This window comes from Charadrius vociferus, unplaced genomic scaffold, assembly GCF_000708025.1.
Source record: "Charadrius vociferus isolate BGI_N301 unplaced genomic scaffold, ASM70802v2 scaffold59, whole genome shotgun sequence".
In the NCBI taxonomy this organism is placed as follows: Eukaryota; Metazoa; Chordata; class Aves; order Charadriiformes; family Charadriidae; genus Charadrius; species Charadrius vociferus.
In genome coordinates this window covers 8,000,579-8,018,894 of record NW_009661371.1, presented here as the reverse complement: position 1 = coordinate 8,018,894, position 18,316 = coordinate 8,000,579, and the positions used below count along the sequence as shown (strand labels likewise).

The 18,316-nt window shown below is 38.3% G+C and overlaps 1 protein-coding gene across 1 annotated transcript in view; it reads right to left on the bottom strand.

The window, feature by feature from the left end:
• PALLD (palladin, cytoskeletal associated protein) overlaps nt 1-18,316 on the bottom strand; it is a 201,474-nt gene that overhangs the window by 23,781 nt on the left and 159,377 nt on the right. The window contains exons 10-11 of the mRNA XM_009893734.1: nt 12,457-13,152; nt 170-305 (exon numbers count right to left, since the gene is read on the bottom strand). Coding sequence (XP_009892036.1) covers nt 170-305; nt 12,457-13,152 — 832 coding nt within the window. The remainder of the gene's footprint in view (nt 1-169; nt 306-12,456; nt 13,153-18,316) is intronic.

Genomic DNA, 18,316 nt, shown 5'->3' with positions numbered 1-18,316 from the left:
AAATGTACACTATCATTCCTTATGGAAATGAAGCTTTGGAAATGCAATTAAAAATATTAAATACATAAAACATTAAAATAATCTACAACAATTATTTTATATGCAGTGTATCTGAGAAACTACCCCTGATGCCCACTCCCGTTCCCTGGGGTATTTTATGTTTTTATACCGGTTGCCCATTGTTCAAAAGGTCTTCCTTGAAGCGCAGTTTTCTTTCCAGATCCTGAATTACAGCATCTTTTGACCCTTGAATCTCTTCATCTGATGCTATCCTAGCCGTTCTGCCTGTTTTCTTGGGAAATCCCCTGCAAAACAGTACCGGAAAATTCATGAGCTTTCCTGAAATCATTGGTATTTAGGAATTCACCTGGAATCACTGCTATGAGTGAAAAAAACCAATATTGTATCTTTTAAATTAAAGGTCTGTCATCTTACTTATTATGCTGTCCCTTCTAACTCACATCACTGAATAAATGGTTAGTTTAAAGACAAAGCTGAAACTAGGCTTTATTCATGCATCAGTTAAAATAGGGCTCAGGATTGTGCAGCAGTGGCTGTAAACACCATTCGCTCAAAGAGGAAACTGGTGAGCAATGGCAGTAAAGCAAAGTGAGAGGAAACATGAAAGAGAAAGCATGACTAGATAAGTGAGGATAGAAGATAACATAGGTTCCTATGAAGTACCAGATGGATAAAGATCAGAAAGATGTAAGACAAGGCAGTTAATTATTAATTTCCTATATTATTTATTAACTAATTCCTTGTTACAGCTTTGCAATACACAATGCATAACTTCATGTTTATTCTTCATATCTCTGTGAACACATACCCAGAAGGCAACATGTAAATGTTGTTTTTGAAAGAAGAGCCACTCACAGAGTCTAGGTTACACTGGCAAAAAGAAAAATCATCCCTGTAAAGCAGTTTTCAGCCGCAGCAGTGTTTCACAGTGGAACAGCACCCATTTAGCAGTTTGCATTCCCACGGCTAAGCCATTCCTCAGATCAGTCCACAAGTTATGATTGCACTTTCAGGATGTCTCACTCACATTTCTGGAATGGCCCAGGAATTTTTTATTTTTCCAGTCTGCCCTAATATTTAACACTTTTCAGTGATGTTATGATGGCTCTGTTGCTGAAAATGCCCAACAATGGTGGTTTCTCCTCCAGAACAGCTGTTCTTACACAGTTGCGAAGAAACCAACATTGCTATCAGTATTCGAAACTTGTAGCACACCCCATTTCTCCAGTGAAGTCACATATTATTGTTTAAAACACTGATACTGATTCAATATCAGTTTTGGGGCTTTTTTAAACTTCATTGACTAAATAGTGCTCAACCCATTACATGGGAATGATTTATGCAAAATATAGAACCGAATAAGGTAAAGTGCCAAACTCACAGATGACACAGATGGAAAAAAAAATCAGACCAGCATATAAGGGGTAAACTTTTTTCCAATACAAAATTTAATAATATAATTACCAGCACCAAATGTTAAACAAGAATCAGACAAAGATAACAAATTTTGTTGGATATAGTTTGGTACTACATTTCTATAACATGGTTAGGGAAAATTCATTCTTCAGCAAGTGTTTTCAATGATAATTTTTAGCATCAGTTAAAATGAAACAATACACATACGCTGTCAAAAGCCAAAAAGGAATTAAGTGAATAAATGGAGAAGACAATAATTGGAAACATTTCTGTCTAAATTCCTAAAACATTTCATATTCTGTTACTGAAAGTAAATTTAAAATGGGAAGATGGAGAAATTCTTGTAAAAAGAACTGCATTTTCACATTAAATCATAGCAGAAGAGCAGACATTTGCCTAATGTCGCAAAGAGCCAGACAACAACCTCCCTCACTCGAGAAATATTCAGCCACTCACTGAAGACCATCTCAGTCACCAAGCAGAATAATTTCCTCAGCACCTGGCTGGGGTTGTTCTCAGTCACAAGCAACAAAGTCCCCTCTACTCCCTTTTTGGGAGAAGTCAGGAAAACTATCCCATCTACAGGGAGGCAAGAGAACGCTAAGAAGAAGGGGTAAGCTCTCTTCAAGACAGAGATGCTTCAATAAGTCAAGAAATTCGGGGACAGTAAATGTAAAGGAAGATACGGAAGGAAAAAAGACAGGAGAAGTTGGGAAGAGGGGATCAGAAGGTAATGTCCCTCAGGAGGGCTGTACCAACTGCTAGAAGACTAGTGGAAAGACTAGTCATCTAGTCTTTCTAGTCTAGAAGACTAGACATCTGTCTCCCTCCTCACAGTCTTTCCCTTCGCTTTCCAGCCTCTTACCCCATGCAGCCCAGCACTGCCACGGAGCTGAATTTTGTCACTTTTTGGATATGATACACACACACACACAAAAATTTGCCCAACTTCAAGGCAGCAAATTTCAACTTTGGCTTCACCTTGAAGAAGCCCTGTGCCAGCTCCTAATGGAAACATGCATCCTACCTTGAAAATTCCAAGCGATACATTAAAAAAATGCAGTTTTCATTTCACAATCTTACAAACTTCATACTTGAATTATAAAAATAATCTTAGCAGAAAAAGGCCTGCTTATGCTTGGTACTTAATAGCTGTAAAGGTAAAATGTAAAGTTTACCCACAAAAGTCACAACACTGCATGAAAAGAAGGGGATGGGACTAAGTGTTCTGGAGTGGATTTCAAGTAAGAAGTGAAAGCATTTTCTGAAGCATTATCAGTTATCTCTGAAAACAAAAACCCTTAAGCAAACACACCCATTTTTAAAAGGTGAAGGAGTACCAAGAGAATTACAGGACAGTAAGTTCAACGTCATCCATACTAAACATAAGAAAACAATTTTACAGTCCATTTCAAAACAACGTAGGATAATAAGGAAATGAAAATTGAATCATATCAAACCTCACTTCTCTCTCTCTGTCAGGCTGAAGGGCATGCAGATAGGCAAAAAGAAGCAGCTTTGATACACTTCAGTTCACGGCTTCTGAGTAAGCCTTTAGGAGCTGCAGTAAGATCCCTAGCAAATCAGAGAAACAGAGTCTGGCTGAAATTTCCATTATATGGCTGCATAACTGTCGGAAAAAGCTATTCAGAGAGTAGCAATGATTTTTTTTTTTTCCCTGTCAAAATGGAAGGATATAGACCAATGAGGTCTTTCAAAGGTCTACGTATTCTAAGTTCAGTACTTAGCATTTCAACCTTAACAAATGGAACAGTGAAATAAAAAAGCACGTTTCTCAAATTGGCTGATGATGCTGAACTTGCAGAGGTTGCAACTCGTTTGCAGGTAACAACTGTCATTTACAATAACCTTCATAATTAGTCTAGAGGTGGTCTAATGATGATGAAACTCAGGAAAAATGTTCAAAGGATGACAGCAATACAAACGGAAAATTTGTACTAACACTTTAAGCATCTCTCAAGAATCTGTGAGATTAAAACTTGGACAATAACACCATTATTTCAAAAGGAAAATAATTATAATTCTGGGACATATTAATATAAGGCACGGAATTTCATTGTTTTCCTTTATTCCTTGCTGTTGGACACTGAATCCAGTTTTACCACTGCACTTCAAGAAAAATACAGCAAATTGGAAAGTTTCAGAACAAGAAAACTGTCAGATGGTTTTAAAAGCATACCTTTAGTGACAAGCTATGTCTGACATCACCCCCCCCCCCTACCCCCCAAAACATTCAAAACTATGGACACCCCCCCCCAAAAAAAAAAAAAAAATCTTGTTTATTTAGTCAGGAAATTAGGAGAATGAAGACAGAGAGTTGACTCAAACTTAAAACATCAGAAAACAGCTAGCATTCGATGATTGTCCATCTCCATTGAGGATGATAAGTAGACAGCAACTTGAAGAACAACAGGCCCAGCTTAGACAAAAACAATGTAGAACTCTCCTTTCTCCACCCTCCAACAGTAACAGTCAAACACTGCAACAAGTCATGTAAGCAAGCTAAGGAATTTTATTTAAGAACAAGGTATGCAAATATTTCAGCAATGGCCTGGGGATCCCCGGTAGCTTTTAAGAGGAGAGGCAGACTCCCTAACAACCTTCCAGATCTCTGGTTACATGCCAGAAAATCCTGAGCTTTGCACAGTGGGTGTGGAGGTGTCATCTAAGACCTGGTCAAAGTAACTTGCCTGAAAAATAGACTCCCTTTTCTTTACTTACAATTACAAAAAAGTATTTAAGCAAGAAAGCAGTAAGTTTAAAAACATAACTAGAAAGATGAGTATCAGTCAAAATTTCTGCAAATGCCTTTAGAAAGTCTCTCTGTCTTTCAGGACTATTTTGAATTGGGACAAAAAATAGAAGAGGCGCAGAAGGAAATGTAATTCTTCCTGCAGATGCTCTATTTCCACCCCCTCTTTAGAATCTCTTTCTTTCTTTACACATATACACTTTAAAATATGTAAATAAATATACATATATGTATACATACCCCCACACCAAATTAGTTCTTAAGACACACATTCTGAGATTAATTTCAAAATGGCTACAAGGCAATGGCAACAAACGGAAGGTCCTTGGTAAATCTATCCTCCAAAGCACAGATCCATTCAGCTTGAGCGATGGTTTACGTGTCAAGACAGCCCGGCAGCAAACTTTCTTCAGCTGCTTTTGCAAATATTTTTCACCGCCCTTACATCCCCTTATCTGGATGCATTAAGGTCCTAAGATTTTTGTCCTCCTCAGTGACTCATCAGCTTTCTTTTCATCTTTTCTCAGGGATAATATCAAACAAAACATTCTGCCAATGCATTTGGGTATTTGTACGTTCATTCTTTGATGCAATTTTCAGAGTATATTGTGAGTATCAAGGTAGCAGGAGATAGCTGGAGAAAGCATATCTCAAGTTATTGACACCATTAGTCTTGAGCACACAACCACCACCACAAATGTGCAAAGAAACTATCAGCCTTTGAGAATCAGGCTGCAATTGACGTAGATTTTAAGCCCCTCTGAAACATGCATCACTTAAGTCACTGAGGGCCTGAATACAGCCAGAGATAAAAGCACACAAATCTGAATTCTTTTGGCCAGAAAGGGCGCAATGGAATTGCCAAAATTCAGTCATCTTAATTCACACAGAGAATTTTGACAGCAAAAATTTTTGCAACCTCGGTTTGGCTCTCCTTAGTTTTGAACATTTGCCCTAACTTTTATTTAGAAAGAAGGCCAAACCAGCAGTACTTTTCATGTTTTAATTACACAGAGTGCACACTGGATGCGATTCCCTCTTTTCCTATGTACCTTTTACAGTGTAAACAAGGGCAACAGGCTGGCTGTTGTTATCCTTCCAAGAACAAATTCCTGTTTGCAGCCAATATGGCTCAGTTTCACAGAACTCCAAATCAATTCTCTGGTACTGAGGTAATGAACAGTAACTTGATTTTTCCTTTAAAACTAAAGCCTTCCAAAAACACAGCTAATTCCCGTCCACTTAACACATTTTTCACTTACTGTAAGAAAAAAGTCACTACAAGCACTGTAACAGGTCACAAACTTTGAAGCTGTAGCTGCATATTAAAATTGTTTTAGTCTGATCTTGTCGTACGCACTGTGGAGCCCAGGAATCAGCTCTGTTCAGTAATGTGAGGTTATGTGCGTCGAATGAAGGGAACGCCTGAGGCACAGACCTGACTAAGGATGACTTGCACCAAAATGAAACAAAGGTTACAAAAGTTCAATTATTTCTACCACCCAAGAAAAGGTTATGAAACTGTAGTTGAAAAAAATAAATAAATCATGCCTCAGCATTGGATAGGATCAAGACCGACATGAATAATATATATTTATGAGCAATTTTGATCTTTCTTAATGATTAGATAACACAGAGAACAACTCATCTACCAACTGCATGCCTACCACCAAAAATTTATTTTTCTAAGGCTTATCATTAAAAACGCATTTCTACTCATTAAAAGAAGAATTACTACCTTTTCATTCTCCTGGTCAGCTCCTTCCCCACCTGAGCAAGTTATCCCTCTGCCTCCTGCTGCACTGGTTACCGTGGATACATAAATGCCATTTGCTTTTCAAAAGATGTCCACATATTTGGATATCAATTTAAAAAATACAACCTATTTTGTAAGCGGTAATCTTATTTGCATTTCTAACTGTTACCAGCATTATGCTAGAACCGATGGTCAAGAAGAAATCCCTAAAGCACTAACTGGTCCTGAATGTAGAAAAGGCTGGCACAGTCCTCATAGTCCCAAATTCTTGAGAAGAACAAGTAACTGCAAGAGGCATGTGAAGAAAAACCTACACTGGACTGAGAAAAGGTATTATATCCAAAATATTAACCTTTACTCCAGCTGATTAAATGCTACTAGTTAAGGTGTCCACAACCATCAAACACTGTACCTGGCTTTTACATTCACAGACATTTCTGTGGCATTCAGATCTGCTTAAAATAAGGAAGTTATAAAATTAAGTCCCCTGAAGAAAAAAAAAAATCTGCAAATCCAAAAAAAGCTGGAAAGCAATGCTGCAAACAGCCTCTCTCTCTCTTCAACAGAGAAGTATATCTACTAGTTCTCTTAGTTAAGTTCACTTGTCATCTTACAAGATTCTTAAGCATCTGCAAATACCACTTAAAATAAGAACAGGATAAAAACCATCTTGGAAATTAAGACTTCCAGATGCAATGATTGTCAGGATACAGTAGGCGAGTTATTCTGGCTACTGTCTGTGTGTCTCTGTGTTAAATCTCTAGTTTTGAGCAACTTCAATTAGACCTGGGGCACAACCTGGATTTCAAAGTTCAAGTGGAACAAAGATGCGTTCATCATATTTCAAAAAAGCTGATATGGATTTTATGATAATCACATGTATGTACATAATAAAAAAGGTGTTACACTGTGCAAAATCAAAGCCCCCAATATGAGCTGTTTCTCAGCACAATCAACAAGAAGTGACATGTTATCACAGATAAACCACTCAGGTGTTGGTCTAACAGCCCCAAGTAGCATCCAAGCCAGGGGCAAAGGAGGTACAACACAATAAATCAAGAAACTTTAAACATAAAATGGTCTAATGGACAGGAGCAATAGCTTACGAAAACTGGGGGTTGGGAATGAAGGCAAACCCTAATATTTGCTGGAATTTTCCCAGTTACATAAATCCTTGTCTTCAGATATATTTTCCTGAGATCCAGGAATAACACAGGTATGACTGAACAGGTAGCACACAGCAAAGAGGTAAGCTCCTTCAGAAGCAAGAAAACATTCTGACCTTTCTCCTCAGTTCGATGTTGGAATTCTTAATCAAGGTACTTCCTCCTATGTATCACTGTTTTCACATCAATCATACTGTAGGTAACCTCCATTTTTCACAGTTGTGACAGACATAACTTACAGAAATGGGAAAAGTGAATGCCCAGTCTACATAGGACAGCAATACAGTTTGCTCTAAAATGAAAACTGGTATTTGTACTGGGAGACTGTTGAAGGCTGCAAGATGAAAAGATGAAGTGCGGCTTTTCCTCCGGGCGGTCACCATCATTGCTAACTGACTCAAGGAACGTAAAGGTTACTAAAATATTTGCTTCAGTGCTATTTGAGACAGCATTCAACAGACAAGTCACAATACACAGCTGCAAGAACAGACCAGCAGCTCTGATTCAAAGAGGAAAAAAAGCGCAGATGTCTCTCTGATGTCGGTATTCTCATGATTCCCACAGAACCTCCTTTAAGATTTGGATTTAAGGTTCTAGAGATCATTGAAACAGCAGCTAAATTTATTATGTAGAGTGATAAAAACAGCTTATTTAATTACATTTTATAAGATACTTCAGACAATCTTGTCTTCAAACAATGTTTTCTTTTCCATTTCCCATTCTCTTCCAGAAAGTAGTAAATCTAGAGTCAAGTTCTTTCACCAATTTTGTACAGTCAGGTTTTTTTCTGTTTGTGACTAAGGTAACATTACTGAAGACACCTACTTTAAGAAAAAGTCTACTTTAAGAAAACTGTAATTTTTTAAGTTGCTTTCAAAAGGATATATGGATAGCTGATATACATGTCTTTTATACTTAGAAAGAGATTCCATTTCTCCAGGTTGGATAACACCACACCTTTTTGTAGGAGGATTTATATTCCTGTTATTTAAATATTCACTAAATAGTGACTAAATCCTTCTCATGGGATTAATTTTGCTTTCACAAATGCTCATGTAAGCTTACCAATGTATGTGCTTACCTAGAATTTGTAAGTGTACTTATTTCTTTTCATACAGATATAATTTGGGGTTTTTTTAATGAACAGTGAAGACCAGATTCTAGCTTTTACAGAGTTAACTGTAAACCCCCTCAGTTCTAGGTTTCTCTCACATTAACTAGGCTCCCTGCAAGTCTTTTATAACTCAAGGCTCACCTGAGTCCAGCACATCCACCCACCCTAGAGTTTTCTTTAGGTAAAGAAAGAACTGAGATTTTTTTTTTTAAGAACAGTATCCAACAATCTTACTCCAGCCAAGTTTTACCACACTGATGAGTGTTCATAATTCCCTTAAGTACTTAATTAGCTATGCAGTTCCACCAGCACCTCTCTGTTTAATAACACTATGTTCCAGCAAGACATGAATTTGTCAAATCTGCCCCATTAATAAAAAAAAAGGTTATTCCCAAAGCTTGTTCAGCTGACACCACCACAGTCACTGCTTGAAAATGCTGGTCACTACAAAGTGTCAACAACTTACTGGAAAGATGAGATATATTTTATTCAGCTGAAACATTTAGAATACAATTGTTGCAAATAAATGCTGAAATATTTAAAGGTGAATTAGTAGGAACTAATAACACAAAGCTGCTTCCCATGTTTCAAACGTCCAAATAAAATGTAGTAAATTCACAACTAGCTATTCCCATGATTCAAGATAGGCTATAAGACTATGTGTTGTTGAAAAACCAACAAAAAACCCTGCCCCAAACAAACAAAAAAAAACCCCAGCACAATGTTTCCAAATCTATCAACTGCAAAGAATATTCATTTGATCAAACTGGTTTAGGTAATTCTGTCACTTCCACAGAGTCTCAGGGTCCAAAACCAAGGAAAATGTCAACCTTTATCTGAAGCATTAGCATGGTATTTACTGCTCATGGACTCACAGACAGAGTATAAGGATGGAAGAGAGAGTTAGAAATATTTTGTCTGACCTCTTACAGAACAAGAGGCACAACACCTCCTTGGATTAATTTCCCTTTTAAGTAGAACAAAGATGATACAACTACTAGAAAGGAAATGCCTGAAGAAAGCTGATGGAGGGAAGGTCTGACTCCATGAGGAGAAATGAAGACTCTGTTGGTTTGTATACAAACACTGTGTCTTCCATTTCACAGAAAACTTCACTGATGCTGCCTTTGACCAATTCCAAAAAGATTTACCTCCACCTGCAGTGTTTATTACTTTATCTTTATCCTGCTCCTACCACAAAAGCAATCTGAAAAAAATAAGAATGATGCTTACTAAGTACTGACTCTGAGGAGCAGATCTGTAATTGTGCTAAGATTTAGTAATTAAAAGATCATTGAAATGCATGCAAAATTAAACAATTACTCAATAATTGAGTAGTTGACAGTATATCAAGATGCATAACTTATAAAAACAGTCTGCAGAATTTCTTACTCTGCCAAATAATGGTTTTTGGTAATTACAAGAGACTCTGACAAAGCTAAATATTTATTGTTTTCTTTCAGATATTTGGCTACCAGTGCCATAGTACCCACTCCTGGGAGAGAAAGGAGTAAATAACCAGGGTAAAAAGACCATATAATCAAAATATGAACAGTGAATTACCAACCCTGAAATCCACACACAAAAAAGACAAGGCAAGAGAAAGAAGCCATGAAAACATTGAAAACATTCAGGAAAAATGTTTTAAGAGCATTTTATCTGCTAAAGGCACTTGATACGAAAGTGTGGAAATAGCTAAATGCAATGACAGGTCCAAGTCTACTTCCATTGATGTAAAGATACCACAATTAATCATAAAGTTATTACCTAAAGAGGAAATTCTACCACTTCAAACATTTGGAGTGTCTAGTAAAAAATGTACCTCCTTTCCATGAAAGGTATTTCAAACTCTGCCTAGCTCACTTTCAGCAACCCACTATCTATTCTCAATATCACCGCTATATGACCGATCAAGAAGCAGAGACAAAGCTAAAAGGCCTGACTAGCATTTTAGATGCTGAGCTGAAGCAAAACTTTGAATGCTCCAATTCATTCCTTGCACCCAATCTGTACAGTCCCCTGTCAGGAAACAGTATCATCCTTTTCAATCAATGGATCTTGGAGATCATGGAGTACATGGTGAGACCATACGCTGAGGTTATGGAATACTGTGAGCGGCTCAAAAACTACAATGTCTCAGAAAGAAAAACGTGTTCAAGAAAAGAGGATTTGTGAGGATGGAGCAAAGGATGAGGGAAAAGAAGCAAAAAGTGAAGCTGAGGGGAAAAAAAGAACTGAGACTATAGCACAAAGCCAAAGAGACCAAAAGCAGTGGGGGGAAGGGAGGCAAGGGGAAGAATTGCTCAGAAGTGGTATTAGAATGATGGGAAACAGCATGATTTACTCAGCAAGACACACCAGACATTAGTAGCCTGCACAGTAAAATGAAAAAGGAGAGGCCAGCGAAAAATTGGCATCAAAGACACATAACAATAGATTATTTTTTTTTGCATCACGCAGTACATCTTTTGCCATGTTTCAATGTTACAATTCAGATGACAAATGCTTATTGTGCGTATATATAAACACACAGATGTATATATACATCTACATAAATTATGCACACATACATTCGGGAGGGTTAACATGATCCAGCTCCCATCTGCACTACATTTCCTGAGGGAATGCAGGCCAAAGAGCCAACCACCCCATCCCCAGCTCAGAGCCTGAGGCTGCTGCCTTACCCCGGGGCGGGGACGGGACAGACACACCACCATGTGCACAGCCAGACTGGCTGCTGGGCTTGGGGAAGTGAGGGGCATGTGGAGAAGGGGGAAGCATCCCCGCTCTGTCTGCATTGTCTCTCTGTCCAAAGATCGAAGGGAACAAGGAAGAACACGGTCAATGCATCAAGTGAGAACGTATGCATGAATGTAGCATAAGAGGGACGCAGCGGAGGCTCGAGCTGCTGCTGTCACCCTCATAGCACACAGAAGGGAACTTGAAAGAGCAACCAGATCCTATCCAGAACTATATAGCTGTACAAGAGCCTTTTCTGGAAAATCAGAGGTAACTGCAGGCTTTTGTGGGCTGTGCTTACCTGTCAAGCTGTCAGTAAATTAATCATGCAACTTTCAGCAGTCAGCATCAATAGAGAAACTCAGCCAGTGCAAAGGACACAGTAAGACAGAAAATCACAACTATTCTAAGTGCAAGGGCAAAGTGTACTACTTATTCATTTTTCTCCTAAATCTGTTTTGTGGCCAGACTCCATAATGAGCCATATGACAGAATCAAGATAAAGAAATGCTTATTAAAGAATATATGTGATTTATTACTTTGATTACTTTGATGACTTCTTCCTTCTCTTCCGTTTCAGATCTTGGACTGAAATAACAGAAGTTCCCACTGCAACGGTATGTAGCTGAGCAAGTCACCTAGATACCGTAGATATGTTTAGACAAACTTCTAGACAAAGTTATAAATAAGCCTTGGATACAGCTATTCTCATTTTTGTTCTTCAGCATGTCTCTTTGTTCTCTAAGGATGGAATGAGAATCTAGTGCCAGTGGAAAGACAAACTGATCTATGATGGGAGCTGACATGCTCCAAAATACTATTTTGGCCTTTAGAGAAGACAAAAGGGGAAAACAAGTATGCGGAGTTGTTAGGGGGAGGGATTCTGTTTGTTTTTATGCACTGCCTTTCTAAATCCCCTCCTAAACCCTTTTTCCAAACTTCCTCAGAACAAAAACTCTAGCCAAAAGTCAATATATCGTTATGACCACTTTGTTGTCAGATGTATACTTTAATACCTTAGACTTTAAGTATCCGAAAGCTATAGGGACTTCTGAACAATGCTCTCTGTACTTGGTATTTCTCTACCTGCAGACGTAATAGGAACATAGACTGCAAATATCACTGAATATGTGACTTTAAAAGAACTGGGTCACGAGAAGGGTTTTCTTGGATCTCTTTCCACCGCCCTGGGCATGCAGAGCCTTTTACTGCTTCTTTCATATTTTCATCAACCCCAATTTAAAGCTCTAGCTTCTCCTCTTTTGTGTTCCTACTGCAGGACTCTTTCAGAACCTCACTTCTACGAGGGTTAGGACACTATATCCCTTCTCTAGCACAGATGCATCTCTCCCTCTCAGGTAGCAGGTAACAGCAAAGGACCCTAGAAAAGCATAAAATGAAGCAAGTGCAATAATCTTCAGTACAATCCTCAGTACAGTCAAACTCAAGGAGCTCATTAGCTGATACTTACGGAGGCGTCACTCCTTTCGGGAGGCCTAATGCGTTGACAGAAATGGGTGGTGGCTGAGATGGCAGCATGGAGCTGAGAAAAGCTGCTGGAGACTGGCCGGAATTAGGAAATCTGGGAGTTGGAGACAGGCTGTGGGAAGGTGAAGAAAGTGAAGGAAGAGGAGGGGGTGGAGGAGGTGGAAGAGGAAAGGAATCACACACTGGATATGTCGTAGTTGGACTAAAGACAGGTGGAGGTGGGGGTGGAGGGGATGGAGAAGAAGGAGACCAGGCGTACTCCCCTTCTGGAGCAAACTGCTGAGAGAAAGGGGGAACAGGCACTCTCCCAAACTGTTTCTGAGAAGCAGTTGGAGACATAGGAGAAGGAAGGCTGGATGTAGATGATCCTGAAGACGGAGTCACATAACCTGAAGCAGGGCTGATGTTCTGAGCAGCAATGAACTGCTTAGGTCGAGCATAGTTGAAGGAGCTGGAAGACTGCATGGTTGGGGAAGTATGAGAGTTAAGAATACTCATTGGCACAGGAGAGGTGACAGACTGGCTGGACTCCAGCTCCTGGAAGGAGGGGGGAGGAGGAAAGGAAGGAGAGGAGGGAGGATGCTGATGATGATCGGGCTGCTGTTGGTGACGATACCACTGGCCACTTTCTTGCTCCAGACGAATTTGGTTCTGCAGCTGCTGTATTTTTATAGGGTCCCTGCGAGAAGGAAAAATAGACAAAGAGATGATCAGACATGCAGCGCTGGTTGGGAAGGAGGTAAAAGTTCCACTGATCTACTGTCTAGGAAAATCAGAAGGCAGGAAAAGTTCAAAGTGTTTGAATATTTTGAACAGCCCTATTTCTTCAGAGCTAAGACACTGCTACAAAAGTCCATTTTTTGAGCTCAAAATGGGAAAAAAGTATACGCATAATAGAAATTAACAGATCCTTCAGTTCTTAAAAAAGGTAAATTACAACACAATTTGAAGACCCTTAGAATATTTTAAATGAGCAATCCAGACAATATAAGTAATGGTAAAAATGTTAAAGTTCTTAACAAGGTTTCTTTTAATTTCTTGCCTATTTCATTCAATGCCCCTGTTTCAATAATAAGCCTCAGATATTTACCCAGTGACAACGTCAGCCTTGATTTCTGTTGTAGCCTCTGTGGGCCGATCAAACAGACTTAATTACTGCCATACTTTTAATGAGGTATTTGGAGACAAGGGACCAACTTCTCCTTTAGAACCATCTATGTATCTGTAGGTGAGCAAAGACGACTTCCAAGAAATATCTGTAACCTAAGGAAATGGTGAACTGAGCTTCCCCATGTCTTCAGTCCCACTTTTTTTTTTCCCACTTTTTATTCTTAAATATTGGTCCTGAGATGTATCTTAGTAGATACTGAATACAGTTCTGAAGAACTGCTGATTGCAGTACTATCAGCTCAAATGGAAACAAGAGCTTCTTTCAGAAATGCAGACATTCACTAGCAGAACAATAAAGACTAAAAAACTAATACATGGGAGCACTCAAAACTGTTAATTAAGTTGGAAAAAAAAAAAAAAGGCAAAATGTTCAGCAGTGATGCAAACCAGACCATGCACTGGCTTCCTTTTTGTCCACAATACATTTGAATTACATTGAGATCAAAATTAACTGTGTGGTCTATCATCTTAAAACACATCAGACTGACTTGCTTAAAAATTGTCACATTCCAGCTGGAAATCATAACTTTATCTCAATACTCCAGATGTCCACAAAGTTTCAGCATATGTACATATACCTTTTCTGTATATGTAATATATAAATACTTTATTATATACAACTGTGTCATTGTTTATATACAATTTAGGTCATTTAAGCAGAAATTTTAGAAGCTGTCTGCTTAATGCATGGCATATGAATGTATGTTGCTACCAACAAAAGTATATTGTTGTGCCAGAATCAAAATTAGAAATGGTAATATCATCATATTTTCCACTCTAAGATTAATTTTGATATCCCAGCCATCCACATTTCTCAGAAAATGTTTTCTGACAATAATTCTGCTTATGATCTCAGGCCAAAGGCGATGATTGTTTAGATAAGAAAAAGGGGAGCAAGCTTGTTTAGGACAGAAAACTGAAAAATCAGTTATTTACATTTAACAGTTGCTTTTTTCTTTTTTTGTGATAAAGATGGTTCAATTCTTGCAACATGAGTCATCTCACCAACAATACATATTTCAGTACTTGAAAGGATACTGCATTTTCCTTTTTAGTTAAATCAGCAACAAGAACATTGAAACGCTACAGTTCACTTGTAAATTTTATAATTCATTTTTTAATGGTGACAACAGAGACTCTAAATCCCTATTAGTTCAACTTTTCACTCCACAGGGCAGGGGCTGAACCTTATTCTTTGATTTTTTGCTAAATTACATAGAAGTGTCCTTTCCCTAAATGCGCTAAAGCAACACAATTTTAGTTCCCATCATTGTTTAACTTTCTTGGCTGACAACAGAAATACTTCAGGTCACCTCGGACTGGAAGGAGAAAGTCCTGCAAGACTACTACTTTCAGCTCATTCTGTATCTTTAGTCTGACTATATGCAGATCTGCTGTCGAATACCTTTAAAATTCTTTACAAATAATACTTATTTTCCATCATTATCACCCCCAATTTTTTTTTTTTATTACAAAGAGGCTAAGGTTAAAACAAAGTGGGGGAAATTTAGTATTGTAAATGGTGCGTTGAATACAGAAGAAACTTAGCTGTCTCCAACACTCCTATGTTTACCCAACATGTGCTGAAAGCAAGTCAGAGCGTCTTGTCTTGGGACTTTTTTATTTTCATTGCCAAGTCACATGGCGATGTGCCCAGCCAACAGCATAACACAAATGACCATCTATGGCCCTCTCAATGGTAAGTATACTACTACAGCGCCTGCCACTGAACTGCTGCTGTACCAATCCGGGCAGAAGTAAAGACCAGGCTCAGGGTACGTCTACAAAAGGTTGGCAGGCAAACATGAGGCTGCTCTGCTCTCACGCTAAGCTTGACTTTAGGCCACAGGAATATACATGCCTGTAAGTCGGGGTTTATTAGCTCAGGACAGCACTAATTCCATTTGCAAAGCTTTTGATCAGCTTAGGGTCCAGACAAAGCAAGTTCATGTCTGCTTGAAAAATAACATGCAGCCATAATGATTGTCACATCAGTCCACGTAGCAAAAACCATGAAGACCTTCTTAGAGCAAATTTTCATTCCAGTGGTAGAAAGACACGATCCTTGTCTGCAAAGGAATGTCTCCACCTCAGAGCTATTTTTTTAACAGCAGATACTGCCCTATGCTTATTAATTTACTGAGCAGATGTATCCTAGGGATGTGTCATTATGAAGAAGGAAAAAAAAGAAAAGAATAATCAATTCACAAGTTTTCTTTTGCAATGACACTGACAGTGGTGGAAGGTCTACACAGGTAGGTCCCTGAAAGATCACGCTGCTGTGCCACAGATATAGAGAGCTCAGCAGCCAAACTTATGGTGGGGAATCTGTCTGTTATGTTGCCCTCATCAGTAGGGAAACAAAGGAGGGAATTAAAAAGAGTTCAGTTTTTGGATGAGATTACAGGAAAAACTAGTTTAATTGTAATTACATCCTCTTTCCAATTATCTGAAATATGTTTTGTAATCCCAGTGTTTTAAAGGGCATACATGCTTTCAGGGAATGCATCAAGCTTGTTTAAACAATAGAGAATAAAACTTATTTTCTCATGTGGAGTTTTTGGGTTTGCCAAATAATTAATTATAACAATGTAAGAATGAACATTTAAAAGTAATTTTTTAGTAAAATTCAATCAGTCGATGGCAAAAGTAATTTAAAAATTCATAACTAGGGTAAAGTGAATATTGAGAAATTTCAGCAACTCACTGAAAAGCAGGCCTAGTAGGATATAAATATTTTCAAAAGGTCTGCTTCAGTATTTGCATTTTTTTTTCAATACCGGATATTCTTAACCAGTATTTTTATATACATTTTCAGATGTTCTAATAGATGTTCAATGCTAAAACAGTTAAAGAAATGCAAAGAGTAAAGCAGTACTATGCTAACAGAAGCAGACATCAGTTGCAAGACAGGGGAGGTTTCTGGCCTGCACTGCCTGTAAGAACAGTTGCATGCACACACTCGGTTCTGGGTACTTGGAACCAGCTCAGTAAGGTGATGACTTTCAGATCTAAATGATCGTGAAAAACATTTGAAAACAGACGTTGAAGGGGAAGACTAGAGATGTTAAGTTTCTTGGTGGGCAACTACAGGATACTATCTTTTTAAAAGCAAACCACTCTGACTGTATGAGAAAATAGTGGGCAGAGATGACCAGAATCTTCTCTAAAGATGCCAATACATATGGCATATCTTAGTAGTTACTCAAGAATTCTTGTTCTGAGGTATGCACTTGGCTTAGATTATAACAGGCTGGTTTATATTTTTAGCCCTTTTTCTTAATGTTTTTTTCTTCCTCATACCTTCTTTGTATCACATTGTTTTGAAAATTAATAGAGCAGTCCTCAACTTTGAGAGCTAAACTGGTAAAAACCACCATCAGAAACTGTAACTCCAAGTGCTCAGATGCAGTGCTATGGAGGACGGGAGATAGGCAGATGGTTGTACATCTCTGAAAGTCGCAGTAGGAACTGGCTACTGGATTGCAGAGGACATTACAGCAGATGGCATTTTCAGGGATGCACTAAATCTTTCATACTGAAAGTTCTCTGTCAGGCTCATTCACAGGTTCCCAATATTAGGATATTTATCAGCTTTATTTTTATCTTACATCTCTGTGTTTATGGAGAGCAGAAAAAAAATTATTTAGAGGAACAATGCCCCTCTTCTGGGAAGCACCCTACTATTTCTGGTTTAATAGTCAACTCCTCAGCATAACCTAGTCTGTGTACCTTTTAAACACAAAAGTTCACATGGAAGCCTGTCTATCCAGTCTGTCTATCCTGGACGGGCGAGGTTCTCCAAACGTAGGGTGATGCTGTCCAAGCCTTGAGGGAATCAGTCATACAGAAAGTGAACCCTATCCAGGTAGTGTCTACCACAAAGTATGGTGAGGGCATTCAAGTTTATTCAGTGTTTTGCGACACAATATATGAAGTAGACTGAAATAAACCACCACAGAGAAAGAACCAAGATTAAAGAAATTTTTCTATGTTACAACCTTTTTAAATTCAGCCCTCCTGATCTTAACAAAAGGAAAGGAGCAAAGGGAAAGCAGACAAAGAAAAGCAATTTTTCTTTGAAAGAGAGACTCCTATCGATCTCACAGATGGAAGAATAATGGGCTCACTTCTGCCTCAAGTCATTCCCGAGCGAAAGCAGACTGGCCACTTCACAATCCTACCAGTGATCTGCCCTTTGAGAAACAGACATCACAGTTCTACAGCAATATACAAAACATACCTCTGAAATGAAAGAACAGAAATGTTTTCAATGAAAATAATCAGAATTAACCACAACTTTAAAAGCTCAAGCTAGTTTTCTAAATTAAGATTTGAAACCAATGCCAGAAAGCTTCTGTATTTGTATTTTGGGGTAACAACTACTCACCTCCATGAAATCTACCTTCCAATGAAGTCTTAGCTTCTAACTCAACACTACTGCTTCAGAGTCATGCCAGAGCTCTACCAAAAGGGAAACAGTCCCCATCATGCTGTATTAAAAGTCAAGGGCTCTTCTCAGGTAACACTGACTTCAATGTCAGCATGTATCTATGTTTAGATACATTTTTATATGTATATATTTAGATATATTTATATCTACACTTAGATGTTTATACAATAAAATCCAGGATGGAATATTTTTTCACATTTTATTCAAATCAGAATATAGA